Source organism: Bos grunniens, chromosome 6 (genome assembly GCF_055505025.1).
Source record: "Bos grunniens cultivar Pamir isolate PY7600 chromosome 6, Bosgru_T2T1.0, whole genome shotgun sequence".
NCBI classification, from domain to species: Eukaryota; Metazoa; Chordata; class Mammalia; order Artiodactyla; family Bovidae; genus Bos; species Bos grunniens.
The window spans coordinates 53,515,058-53,528,741 of NC_141170.1; the positions used below are offsets into that span (position 1 = coordinate 53,515,058).

Genomic DNA, 13,684 nt, shown 5'->3' on the forward strand with positions numbered 1-13,684 from the left:
AAGCACAGCAGGTCGCAGGTCTCTCTCTCTCTCTCTCTCTCTTTTTTTTTTTTTTTGTTGGGGGTGGAGGTGGGTGGGGTGGGAAGTACGCAAACTTCTTTTAGAGTTGTTGATTGAGCTTGATCACCAGGTGGGGAGGACGATTGTGAGAAGATATTGGGGTAAAAGAACCGCTGAGAGTGAGCGAGTTTCTCAATAACGTGTAAATGGACTTGACAGACCAGCTCCAGGGAAATCTCCAGCCCTCAGAGATTTGAAGGGAAATTGGTCCTGATGGCAGGAGTGTGAAGGAATGAGTGGTACATCAAGGGGGCTCGGGAAATCAAAGAAACTTCCTGCTGTCTGATTTCCACGCAACCTGCCTTGAACTTGGTCCGGCGTGGATGAGCTGATGGCCAAGTCCAGGCGTGAAGAGTCCCCTCGCCCTACAGCGGGAGCCCGACCTCTCCTAGACAGACACGTCGCTCCAGAGCCAGGGCACGTTGTGGGGCGGGCGGCAGGGCGAGGCCCCGGGGATCTAGGGCCAGCCCAGACACACGGCGACCCTGACGCCGTACCAATACCCTCCGGCAGCACCCCCCTGGAACCTCGGGGCCTCCAGGGAGCCCCGGAGGGCTGCCGCGGGGCGCAGTGTTGGGCGGCGCGTAGACTCCGCTCCTCCAGCGCAGCGTGGGCGCGGGGAGCGGTGCTCCCGGCGCACCCGGGCGCTAGCCGCCGCCTGGGGCTGTGCAGCGGCAGGTGCCCGGCGGGCGGCCGCGGCTTCCTGCTATCTGGGAGAGGGTGCGGGGCGGGGGTCCCTGCTTTCCCGGGAAACTCGTTAGCCCTCCTCCGGGGCCTGGCTCCTCCTCCTCTAGGCGTGGGGCTCGTGCCCGCCGCTGCCTGCGCGCACCGCGCCTCTGCTAGCGTCTCCCCCTACCCCGCCCGCTCCTGCCAACGCTTCCCCCTCCTCCTCTTCCTTCTCCTCCGCCCATCACCGCCACTACGGACGCCTTCGCCTCCTTCTACTCCTCGCGCCGCCGCCGCCGCGCCTCGCGCTCTCCTGCTTCCACCAGCCCATCGCTCCCGGCTCGCCGGGTTGCTGCAGTCAGTGTCTCTCTCAAGTTTCCTGTCTCTTCAAGATCAGAGTAAAAGGAGGAAAACACCAGTTCTGCTTGCCATTTCAGGTAAGGTCGCACACGCGGATCCCAATAGGGATCTTTGCTTCCCCGTTTACCTTTGGCTTCCCGTGCATGGCTCATCTCCCCTCCCTCCACTCTCCGATGTTCCCTGGAAACCGAAGAGGTTCAGGTCGCCCCCTCCGCCCCAGCATATTTAAAAAATAATGTCGATACTCCTCACGAGAAGCCTATTTGCAACTCTAATAAGATCCGAGCCTCCCGGCTCGTTAGCCTGGCTCTTTTATAGTCTTCAACTTTGCACACCGTGATCGCCGCTGCCCGCCTGCCTCGGTTGGATCTCGGAGCCTCACGCTCCGGCTCGGATTGTGGTCCTCGGCTCCGGAGCAGCTGTCAAACGCGTCGTTTCGCAGCAGTTAATCCGAACCCGGCTGCCTCCAAGATGTGGTCTTGGGCAACTGTGAATGGGCAGGGAGGGAGGTGTTTTTATTCGATTTTTATTTGAAAGGGAGTCAAGTAGTGAAGTCGTGAGAACTGCAGTTCACTGTAATGAAAGAATAATAATCGAAAAAAGTGGGTTGGCTGTCCCTTGCTTTTCTCGTGGTGAATGCGGGGGTGGTCTTGGTTGGGGGATTGTGGCAGGAAGTACCCGTCTCTCCTCCCCCTTTACACTCTCCTCTCCTACCCATTCTTTTCTCTAGCTCATATGTCAGTGCAGGGTCCCGTGTATTCTTTTTACGTGTGTGACCACAAAACAGCGTTTGCTGACGATGGGGCTGGGGGAAGTTCCTGGCAGAGCAAAGTCTGATTATTTGGTTATCTTTCTGTCCAGAAAAAAAAAGAAAGGGGTGGGGGGACAAACGTCCTTCAATCATCATCACATCCCATACACACTCCACTGGAATCATCTCTATTGCTTTAACTCCAGTTCCCAGATAAAAGGACATTCTTTTGGGCTATTTGGATGGTATGACTGAATGTAATTTTAAGTGTATTTTGTTTTTCTTCCATGATTATACAAAGAGTGGTGATGAAGACGAAACTGAACAGCTCCAATATGCAGTTGCTGCTTTTTGTTTTCTTGGCGTGGGATCCAGCCAGGTGAGACAGTTATTTACTGTTTTGCCATTTTAAATTCAGGGTAAAGGTGTGTTTCCTGAATGCCATCAATGCAGACAGAGGTGGCTTTTGAGGAGCTGAAGTATTTTGAAAGACCATTTCTAATGAAAAAAGGTAGTACCAGGAAATAGAACTGTAAAGTGGCAAAGACTATTAAAAGTTTGCTGCTTGTTGTTTGCAGCGATAAAATACAAAAGTGAATACAACATTTTCTTTAAAAAAAAAATCACGGAAGAAAAGAATACTCTTTGGATGGCATATTTTTGCAAATAATTGAAGTGATTGTTATATGTAATAGTAATAACACCACGATTCAATAAAGAGGCCATCAGTTTTCCTTTAAGCCAAACGGAAAAGCACAAACTAAATGATTTGTGATAACTTAATCTTTTTCTTTCTCTCTTTTCCTTTTTTGCTTAAATGGTCTCGGGTCTTTTAGTCAACATAGAAAACCTAAATGATGTGTGAATCTGAAACCTCTAGGTGGAGGTAGTATACAACTTCACAATCACAAACAATAAAACAAAACCTTGATTTATTAATAACTTTTATGTTACTGATTTAGAAATCTTTTATTCCTGAGATGGTTCTGCCATAAACAGTATTACTTTGAAAATGTAACAAATTCTGTTTTGCCTATATTCTACAAATATAAATTCTAATTTCTGTTGTTTTCAACAACTTCTTCTTAATTGCAGTCTTTTCTGATTTTTATCATCAGTGGGCATCTTCTGTTTAGTGCCTAAATTTAGGATATGGTTTTCAACATACCAGAGTAGTTAATAAAGTCTAAGATTCTTATGAATGTCTATGTAACTATTCCTTTAAAAATTAGTATTTATGATTTTATAATACTTTTATTTCCCTTTTACATTTTATTTTTCCTGTCTCAGTAATTGTTAAAGAATGAAAATATTTTCTAGACTTGAGAAGAAATTTCTTTATCAAGTTGTATTTTTATTTGTAAAATAGCTCCTCATTTAATATCTTAACATTGACTTTCGAAAGAAAATGTGACATTAATTAAAAAACACATTTCAGTGAAAATCTCTAAGTGGAACTTTATGATTATCTTAGTGACTAGTTTTAAAATTAGCTTAAGGCAATATAGAAACTTTTGAGGCTCAACGTATGAAATAATTTTCTTATATAATTTTAAAATGTTTCTTTATACCACAATTTTAATATTTTCTCTGAAGAGAATATTTGTTTGAAGTTGGCTATGAATTTGTTCATGTATTTAGACTATTTTTAGCTACTAGCTGTACAATCATTTAAATGCAAATGAATTCTGTCAATGATATTTTGGACAATGCACCTTGATCAGAATGCAATTACATATATTCTTTGATTTTAAAGGAGTGAACAAACCGTGGTCAGTTAATAATCATTGAAAATCCTCAGAACTTAACCATATTTTTCTTCTACTAATTTTCTGTTCTATATTTGACCAGTAATGCTCATGCCAGTATTTTATTCTATTATATAAATGATTCTTTTTTTGGACTAGTAATTTAAATCTCTGAATCATTCTGAGGGAAAAAAATGGCAGTGAAAAGGGACATTCTGTTTTATACATCCAGTTGCTACTGCACCAAATTGCTGGATGTCACAAAATCAGGTCTCTGGCTTTCTGTTGGAGAAATAATGGAGAAAATCACTGCTTCTAACCGTCTTCCGATGATATTTTAAGACCATTTATTCTTTCTGCAAATTTATATCACTCACACACATACACATACACATGCACGCACACACACATACACACACACGAAGTAGCTGGGCATGTTAATCTTTGGATGACCTCTGTTGCTCGCTCTCCATAGAGGCCAGTCGGTCGGAGGGGTACTCCTCCAAGGCTATCTGCAGCTCTTGTGTGCTCTGCTGATCCTTTCAGAGCCCACCTCCACCTCCTGGCTACACTGGAGCCTGGAAGACAGCCAGCGGAGTTTCCCTGATGTCTATATTGCACTTGGCCATTGGGTGGAGGTATACCCAAAGTTAGAAAATCATATTTGCTTTAAAAGAGAAAAAGACATGAAAAGAAAAGACATTTCTGAGGAAGATAGAGAAATTTTGTGCTTCCAAGGAGGCGATTTATTTTCCAACTAATATTCAGACCCCTGAAGAGTTATTTCAGGAATCCCTTTGGTTTTTGTACCTTTGTAAACGCAGGATAGCATTGCTAATACTGTTTGCATGTGATCATCTCCAGTCATAATGTATCCTAGGGAATGGATTTTAGAAAGAAATGAATAGTTCACCCAGTATGCTGAGTGGTAGGAATCTGAAATAATTTTGATTTCACACTTCTGATAATCTAGTATTTATTACCCATTTACAACAGACTGTTTACCTTCCTCATTGACACACTGATATTTATAGAACTGGAAAAAAAAAAAGGAGAAAATGGGTGGCACAAATAGCTTACGGAGCCTTAAAATTCAAATCAAGGAAGAAGAGCATGTTGGCACTTGCAAAAAACATATATGTATATGTATCAGCTTGTAAAATTATCTGTTTAGGTTGGTGCTGGCTAACATCCAAGAAGATGAGGCTAAAAATAACATTACCATCTTTACAAGAATTCTAGACAGACTTCTGGATGGTTACGATAATCGGCTTAGACCAGGACTGGGAGGTAAAAATAGTTTTCCTTTTCTTAAACACAAAATAATGCCTTTAAAAGTTAAAGGTAATATTTATATTTTAATACATTTGATACATGAATGCCACTGCTATGTATTAAAAAACACAGATAATAGAAAATAGGGTATATGAAATAACTATCTCTGATTCCTCTTATACAGACAAAATGTATTTAACATAGCTTTTACAGAATACCTGAAGTCCTATAGAACCGAGACTTTGTGCATGAATAATTTTTAAGTTAGTTTATTGATAACAGCTAAGTTTTTCAAACTTAGAGTATATGGAAGTGTGACATTATTGGATAGATATGCTTGCTCAGTATCTTTGATTTCCTTCACTGGATTTTGCAGATGCCTATTTTCGGATTGGTATAGATGTGTAGAAATGAGAAACATAAAAATGTAAAGGAGTGTCTGGGTTGAATTTTAGCAAATATACTTATTAGGATTCTGTGATGATATTTCTTTACACATGCATATGACTTTTATAAGGTATAGCTTCGGTTTAGCATTCTTGAAACTTTCAAAGATATTTTGGATCTACTTTAGCTGTAGACCTCAGTTATTGGCCTGTGGCACAGTTTGAAATCAAATTTAAATGTTTTTTCTCAACTCAGAAGAACAAATCTGTTTTATTTTTTCTATACAGGTAAAGGAAATTAAGCTTGGCTAATATGTTAATTTTTAATTATCCTTTAGCATAGTTGGATGATACTAAGGATATTAGGTGTAAATAGGATAGATGTGTAATTCCTAAAAGAATTCTGGGTTAAAATAGTGTTACTCATCAGTTCTAATATGATATATATGTGTATATGTATATATGTGTACATATATGTACATGTATATATATACACACATATATGTGTGCAGATATATGAATGCACACATTTATCAAGTGTATGTTATACTGATTAGGATATTCAGTTTAATAACTAATTAAAAATTAAGACAAATTAGCTGAATGCTTAGTACTGACCAAAGATTTATATAGTTAGCCTGATTATTACCCATTTGGCAACTTTGCCTTTTTAAATTGCTTGAAGAGATGTGTAGTGACTAAATACCTGGATGTCCATGTCAATATTGTCTTTGAAAAATATAAAAGATGGTTAATTCTATACATATTTGGCAATTGTATAAATCATACAGTCATTGCCCAGGAGTCAGAATAGTTGGAAAAGATTCAAGTTGTTTTAAGTAATATGCCATTTAATTGCTACTAGTTTTGGACTTGAATCCTGAGTGGTACCTTGCATTTTAAGAGGGAAGTGCTGGGAAGGAATAACATCAGAAGTACGGTGTGTTCTGTCTCTCAGAGAGAATTCAATTGTTTAATATACACTTAGTCTATTAAAAGTAAAAACTAATAGAAAAAAGTATTTCCTTAGTAATTAACATGCCTAATGACCATGAATATAAGGCATTACTGTCCATGTTAATATATATAGCAAGGAGCTAATGTCAAATTCATACAATAGACGTGTGCCTAGCATGAGGCTGTCATAGTTTATGATGGTGGTTTGAGAGGTAGATTGCACTAAGGCAGATATGTTTTCCAAGGTATAGATTTTATTATTTTTAAATAAATCATGTGCTGTCAAAAAAACTTAAAATATTTGAGCTAGATCTTGGATTTTGTCTGTGAGTTTTTAGGAGAAATATTTATACTATCAGTGTGTAGTTGGAACATAAAAACTACCTGTTAAAGGACATGGACATTGCCATTTATCTCTTCATATTTCTTTTTAAATACCTCTTCCATTCTTTTTACTTCCATTAGCAGCATTTGAATATAAATCCTTGTCACTCATTCTGTAGGTTAATGCAGTAGACGAAGTGGGTTGTCAGCTTCTTGCCTGGTGACTTCCTTCCCCAGTCCTTCTCTGACATTGGACTTGTGCTAATATTTCACAGTCACATTAGTCTTCTGTTAGTCAATACTTTTCATATATTACCCTCTTGTCTTGCCTACATAGTCACTCAGTCATGCTCAACTCTTTGTGACCCCATGGACTATAGCCCTCCAGGCTCCTCTGTCCATGGAGATTCTCCAGGTAAGAAGACTGGAGTGGGTTGCTATGCCCTCCTCCAGGGGATCTTCCCAACCCAGGGATTGAACCCAGGTCTTCCGCGTTGCAGGAGGATTCTTACTGGGGAAGCCCAAGAATACTTGAGTGGGTAGCCTATCCCTTCTTCAGAGGATCTTCCCAACTCAGGAACTGAACCAGGGTCACCTGCATTGCAGGCGGACTCTTTACCAGCTAGCAACCAGGGAAGCCCCTCTCATCTTGATCAAATGCCTTTTATAGCTCCCTATTGCTTTCTGTAGACAATGATGAAGAGGAAGTGGAAGGAGTATAGTCCTTGCATGCACATTGATCTAGATTAGAATTCCTGCTCCATCTTCACACTTAAAACCATCCTTGGCCTGTTTCCTTCTGTTTACAATGACATGATATATTTACTTTCTGTATTATAGGTTTGTTGAAAGGATTACATAAATAAAAGTGTATACCAAAGCAAATGCCAGGTACTAGCATTTAAACTCAATCAATTCCTTTGCTCCTTCCATAGGTTCCTACTTTGACAATCAAAACTTTTACAGTTTACTTCTCTGGCTTCATTTTTACTTTGTCACTCATGCATCCTGCACTTCAAACACATCTATCCATTTCTCTTGATAATCCATTCACATCTTCTCCCTTGGCTGGCTTCCCTGGTAGCTCAGAAGGTAAAGCATCTACCTGCAATGCAGGAGACCCAGGTTCCATCCCTGGGTGGAGAAGATCCCCTGGAAAAGGAAATGGCAACCCACTCCAATATTCTTGCCTGGAGAATTTCATGGACAGAGGAACCTGGCAGGCTACAGTCCATGGGGTTGCAGAGAGTTGGACACAACTGAACGATTAACACACCCTTGGCGTTTGATCATATTAACTCTTTCTGGGGAATAATTCCTCCGAGGAATCATTCTTCCTCCTCCTTTCTGCTGAACTAAACTTTTCCTGTGATGACCACCTCAACACGGGTCCTTTTGAGTAGCACCCTTGATTGAATTGAAACACCCAGATTCAATTTTCTCTCTGCTGAATTTCTTTAGCAGTCGTTGGCTCTGTATCTCATTTGGTACTTATTATGTGCTATCTTGGATGATTTATTATCTTTTTATGTGTCTCTTGTTACCTTAACAAGATTGTAAACTTATTGAGGCAAGATATTGTATCATAAATCCTCTGCACTCTCAGGAACTAAATATTGATTTGCATATGGTAGACATAAAATAAATGTTGATTGCTTGATTAACTTTTCTGTGACCAGTTAATCATCTGTAAAATGGGATTACTCACATCTGGCTGACCTTTTGAGTTGGGAATGTTGAGGGTATATGTTGAGCATCATGCTGCAGGAAGGTGGTGTGTTTTGGTGAAGAGAACAAACTTTAAACTGCGGAGATTTTAGGTAAATTCTCAGCTCGGGTACTGAGCAGTCCTGTGACCTTTCAGTACTTCATCTCTCTGGGGACACATCTGTTGTCTATAAAATGGGATTACAATGATTATTATTAGGATTTTTGATGATTATTAATTATAATGATATATGCAGAGGATTTAGCCATGACTGGCCTATAGTAGAGAGTTAATACATAATAACTGGAAGGTTTTCAAAACCTTAGTAAATACAGTGTTGTAAATTTCAGTTATTATTGTGGTTTCCTCTCTGTTCAAAATTCTTAGCCTGACCATCCATATGTTATTTCAAATAAAAAGTTCTGGGAAATTATTTGTATCATTATGTCTCAGAAATTAATAATAAGGAGGGAATGGGTTTGAGTCAATATTTCAAACTGAACATCTCTATATTGATGAGTAATCTGGATAATTAAACTTAATTATTATTATATTTCCTTAGTAATGAAATGTAAATGAGTATATAGGAAAGAGAAATCAGTTTGGGACTTACATACATGATGAAAGTTGTACAATATATTGAATGATAAAATTTTAAGATATTTAATAATCAATTATGAAGTGAAATGTTAGATGCTCAGTCATGTCTGACTTCTTTTGACTCTATAGACTTCTATAGACAGGCTTCTCTGTCCATGGAATTTTCCAGGCAAAAATACCGGAGTAGGTTGCCATTTCCTTCTCTAGGGGATCTTCCCGACCTAGGGATCAAACCTGGATCTCTTACATTGCAGGCAGATTTATGCAGGCAGATTAATTAATCTTTTTCTTCTTCCAGTTTTATTTAGGTATAATTTACATCTAGCACTATAAACATTTAAGTTGTACAGAACTATGGTTCCTCTTTAACCTGTAGGTCCAAAGACATTACTCAGCTGCTCAAAATCCTGCAATGGTTTCTACTTCAGTCAAAATAATACACAAATCTCTTTTGATGGCCTCCAAGGCCCTGCATGATCTGTCTTCCTATTTTTTGCCTCTCCTCACACCACTCTCCTTCTTGCTAAGACTACTATAGTCACATTGGCATCTTTTCTGTTCCATGAAGACACCAGCATATTCCTTGTAGCTTTTCCCCTATTTCCTCTGCCTTGGGTATCCGTTGATCTCACCTTCTCAATAAGGCCTACTCTGACCAATAAAATAAATACTATAACATGTTCATCCTCTAGCAATTCTGATCCTTCTTACTCAGTTTCAGTATTTTTTTTCCCTTTTTAAATTTGGTTCTTATTATTTTTTAATACACAAGATAATTTTTTAATCATTATGTTAATTGCTTATTTTGTCTCTTTTGCCAGAATTCAGGCCAATGAAGGTAGGAGTTTCGACCAGTTTTATTATCTGGTCCTCAAGCATCTATATCAGTGCCTGAAACATAGAAAGTGTGGAATTAAATATTTCTTGAATGAATTTTAATTTTATTCTTTTATTTAGTATACTTTCATGAAAAGAATAAACTATAGAACTTACCTTATCCTTAAAATCATCTGGACAGTTTTATTTCCTTACCTTACTGGTCTTTCATTGTCAGCATCAGCATATTAGGTTGACTTTTTGTTGAATAGAAACAATTACTACACCAGTTATTCCAGCTCTTGCCTTATATTAGTTATGATTCTGCTTTGAACCACCTGTGTGTCTTTGGATGATTTATTAATTCCATCTGTGACTTCACTAATCCCATCTGTGACTTAATCTACTCATCTGTGAAATTGGAGGAGAGAGTCTACTTAGCCTATATATGTCACAGGGATAATGGCACGGTTCAACTAAATTAAAAAATTTTAAGAAAATATGATGTGGGGTACAATTGATAGCTATTAGTGTTGTTAGGAATAAGAGAGGAGAGTTCTTCAAGGAGAATGTCATCTTAGAAGGTAGTATCCTTGAAAACAGAGGAAGAAAATATTGGTAGGTCTTGGTTGGCTTGAAAGTGAAAGTGAAAGTCATTCTGTTGTGTCCAACTCTTTGCGACTCCATGGACTATACAGTTCATGGAATTCTCTAGTCTAGAATACTGGAGTGGGTAGCCTTTCCCTTCTCCAGGGGATCTTCCCAACACAGAGATTGAACCCAAGTCTCCCATATTGCAGGCGGATTCTTTACCAGCTGAGTCACAAGGGAAGCCCAAGAATACTGGATTGGGTAGCCTATCCCTTCTCCAGTGGATCTTCCTGTCCCAGGAATTGAACTGGGGTCTCCTGCATTGCAGGTGGATCCTTTACTAACTGAGCTATCAGGGAAGCCCCTTGGTTGGCATACTTTATTGTAAATCTGGAAACATATCTATCAAGACCATATATTCAGACTAGCTAAAACTAACCACTGAATCAGTTTTTCCTTTTATCTTCATTTTACTCATTGGAGCTAACAACTAGGGTACCACCTATGAGTTTTCACATTCCATAAGAGGCTTTCAAATTGGTAGCTGAATCAAAGGAGCAACATTTTTTTTCTTTTTTGACCATGTTTATAGGGTCACTAAGAAGATGGATGTTTAGACAGGCCTCATATATTTATGACAGCTAACACTGACGGTGCTCAACAGTGACAACTATTAGAAATGACAAAGCTTGGCATCTAAATTATAGATTCAGTCTGGGAAATCTAGATTGAGTACCATGTGCTTAACTGCATTTTGATAAGCTATTTTAAGGAGCTTGTCTAGATAGAATCTCTTCTCTAGTGCTTTGTTTTGTCTTCTAAAAACTTGAAGAAGCTTTATGCTAAGGCCATGAAGAACATGATGTCAGATTATACAGTTAGGATCTGAGTGTCAGGTTCCAACTTCACTCTTGGATATTTTTCCTCCAGCTGTAGAGAGATGGATGTTTCTATGCATTTTACTACTCTCGGATTTATAAAACTAAAACATAAGATATTCAGTGGACAAAAATTAGTACAAAAAAAGTCTGGTCTCTCGCAGAACCTAAGAGAGAGTATGATTTCAATATTGCATAATATTACTTTGTGAAGAAATGGTTTAGGATCAGTACCTCTGAATAGCAACATCTTTGAATTTGAATTCTGTTGCCACACTATATTAACTACAAAACTTTCCACTCAACCTCCCTTTGCTTTGGTTTCTGTATTTGTAAAATGTATCTGACTTATTGGTTTGTTAAGGATTTAATGTAACCTTTTTTGGAGTGTCTGACAGAGTAGGAACTCAATACTTGTAGATATTCCTGTCATTGTTGGTTCTACTTCTAGTATGAATGCAATAGAGGCCATCAATCAGTATTTCCCTTAATTTATAAAAACTGAAACTTATAAAAAAGGATAAATGTGTGGCACATATAACCCAATATTAAAGAAAGGATGTATTTTTTGTGTTTTTTTTTTATGCTGTTAGTTTCATTTTGGAGCATACCTTTGTATTAATATATGTACAGAAACTTGAAAACAAAACCAGTCACAAAAGGAAATATATCATGTTGTCATGACATGTATCAATTAGATATCATCAGTTCATGATAATGAATTTTCCTGTAAGAGCAAAATTATATTTATAAAATGACTTCACTGTATGATGCAGATGATGGTTTTAGGGGCATAAAACTGAGAGCATGTCCACGATCCTAGGCTGGGATGTGTCAGGAACTTGAATGGCATAAGCTCTGGGTGTTGCAGCTCAGAGTGCATGCCTGATGTTTAACAGCATCTTAAGGGGTGAGGGATGGTGGAGACATTAGGAGATAGCACACTGAAAATGATCTGGAATTGAAGTGGGGAGGGGACAAGCTGGGCAGACAGGAAGGAATTGAGCCTTTGAGAAGTTCTTGTCTCAGGTGGAGGCAGGGCAAGCTTCTTGTATCAGGCCTCTGCTTGAAAGCTATGATATTCAGCATCTCCTCCTCGTTGGGCAGCTGTGATGGGGCTGATGTTCTGGAAGAGGCATGAGTCAGTGGAGCATCCAGCCTCCCCTCTCTCCTGACTCAGCCTTCTGAGGTCCCCCAGAGTTGCTAGAGTAGGATAACCTTCTCAGCCGTAAGATGATTTTAAAGCCTCTTTCACTCTCTGCCACCAGATCTTCTCCACCCACTTAAGTTTGGCTCAGAGTTACAGGAGACATTGTGTTTGATTAATTCAAGAATGATAAAATGAAAATAAATTGGGATGGCTTCACCTAAGTGTGTAAATTTGTAAGTAAAGTGTTAGTTGCTCAGTCATGTCTGACTCTTTGCAACCCCATGGACTGCAGCCCACCAGGCTCCTCTGTCTATGGGATTCTCCAGGCAAGACTACTGGAATGGGTTGCCATGCTTTTCTCCAGGGGATCTTCTCAACCAAGGGATCAAACCCAGGTCTCCCACCCACATTGCAGGCAGATCCTTTACCGTCTGAGCCACCTGGAAAGTGTGTGAGTAGCTTTGGATAAATCTATAAATGATAGAAATCAAGTTATTTTTCATTTCTTCTTTACTGAAAATTATTTTGTGGGAGGCATGAAGCATAGAACACAGAAAGATACCAGCTCCCTGAAGTAGGATGCTGTTTTGTTGTTTTTCATTCGCTAAGTCATATCTAACTTTTTGTGACCCTATGGACAGCATGCCAGTCTACTCTGTCCTTCACTGTCTCTGAGAGTTTGCTCAAATTCATGTCCATTAAGTCAGTGATGCTATCTAACCATCTCCTCCTCTGCTGTCCCTTCTCCTGCCTTCAATCTTTCCCAGCATCAGGGTCTTTTCCAGTGAGTCAGCTCTTCACATCAGGTGGCCCAAGTATTGGAGCTTCAGCTTCAGCATCAGTCTCTCCAGTGAATACTCAGGGTTGACTTCCTTTAGGATTGACTGGTTTGATCTCCTTGCTCATCAAGGGACTCTCAGGAGTCTTCTCCAGCACCACAGTTTGCAAGCTTCAGTTCTTCAGGATGTTGTTTGGGAGGCTGGAAACTCTGGACATGACTTTCAAAATCAGTTTCTTCAGCTTTGGATAGGGCCTGTACTCACCCTTCTGCATAGAAATTGTGTATGCTAACTTAAACTAGACACATGGTAATGTAATATGCAGACTTTTGGATTCTTTTTAATATTTTGAAGCAGACTAAGAAACATCTTTGAGTATCTGTACACCCTCACTCTAAAGCTGTGTGTTGCTTGCCCACTCCCTGTCAGGGACTGGGGCTAAGACAGGTTTCTTCAGAAATGGTTAGAATGAGGTTCTGTAGAACTCTTTCTCAGTATTTTGCTCTAACTATATATATATATATATATATAGTGATTATTTTGTAGGAAAGGTAGACTGAGTGAGTGCATGGCAGTAATGGGTTGCATTAGATTAGATGGTGGCACTTTCTTCCCAAACAGCATCTCCTACAAAA

General features: G+C 39.4%; 1 protein-coding gene across 2 annotated transcripts in view; it reads left to right on the plus strand.

Moving 5' to 3' along the window:
- The first annotated feature begins 452 nt into the window (after positions 1-452).
- GABRA2 (gamma-aminobutyric acid type A receptor subunit alpha2) overlaps positions 453-13,684 on the plus strand; it is a 142,265-nt gene continuing 129,033 nt past the window's right edge. Inside the window, exons 1-3 of one of the 2 annotated variants that reach the window (XM_086407691.1) lie at positions 453-1,163; positions 2,139-2,216; positions 4,760-4,875. In XM_086407691.1, coding sequence (XP_086263817.1) covers positions 2,146-2,216; positions 4,760-4,875 — 187 coding nt within the window. In that variant the 5' untranslated portion in view covers positions 453-1,163; positions 2,139-2,145. The remainder of the gene's footprint in view (positions 1,164-2,138; positions 2,217-4,759; positions 4,876-13,684) is intronic. The other variant, XM_086407692.1, reaches the window with a different exon arrangement.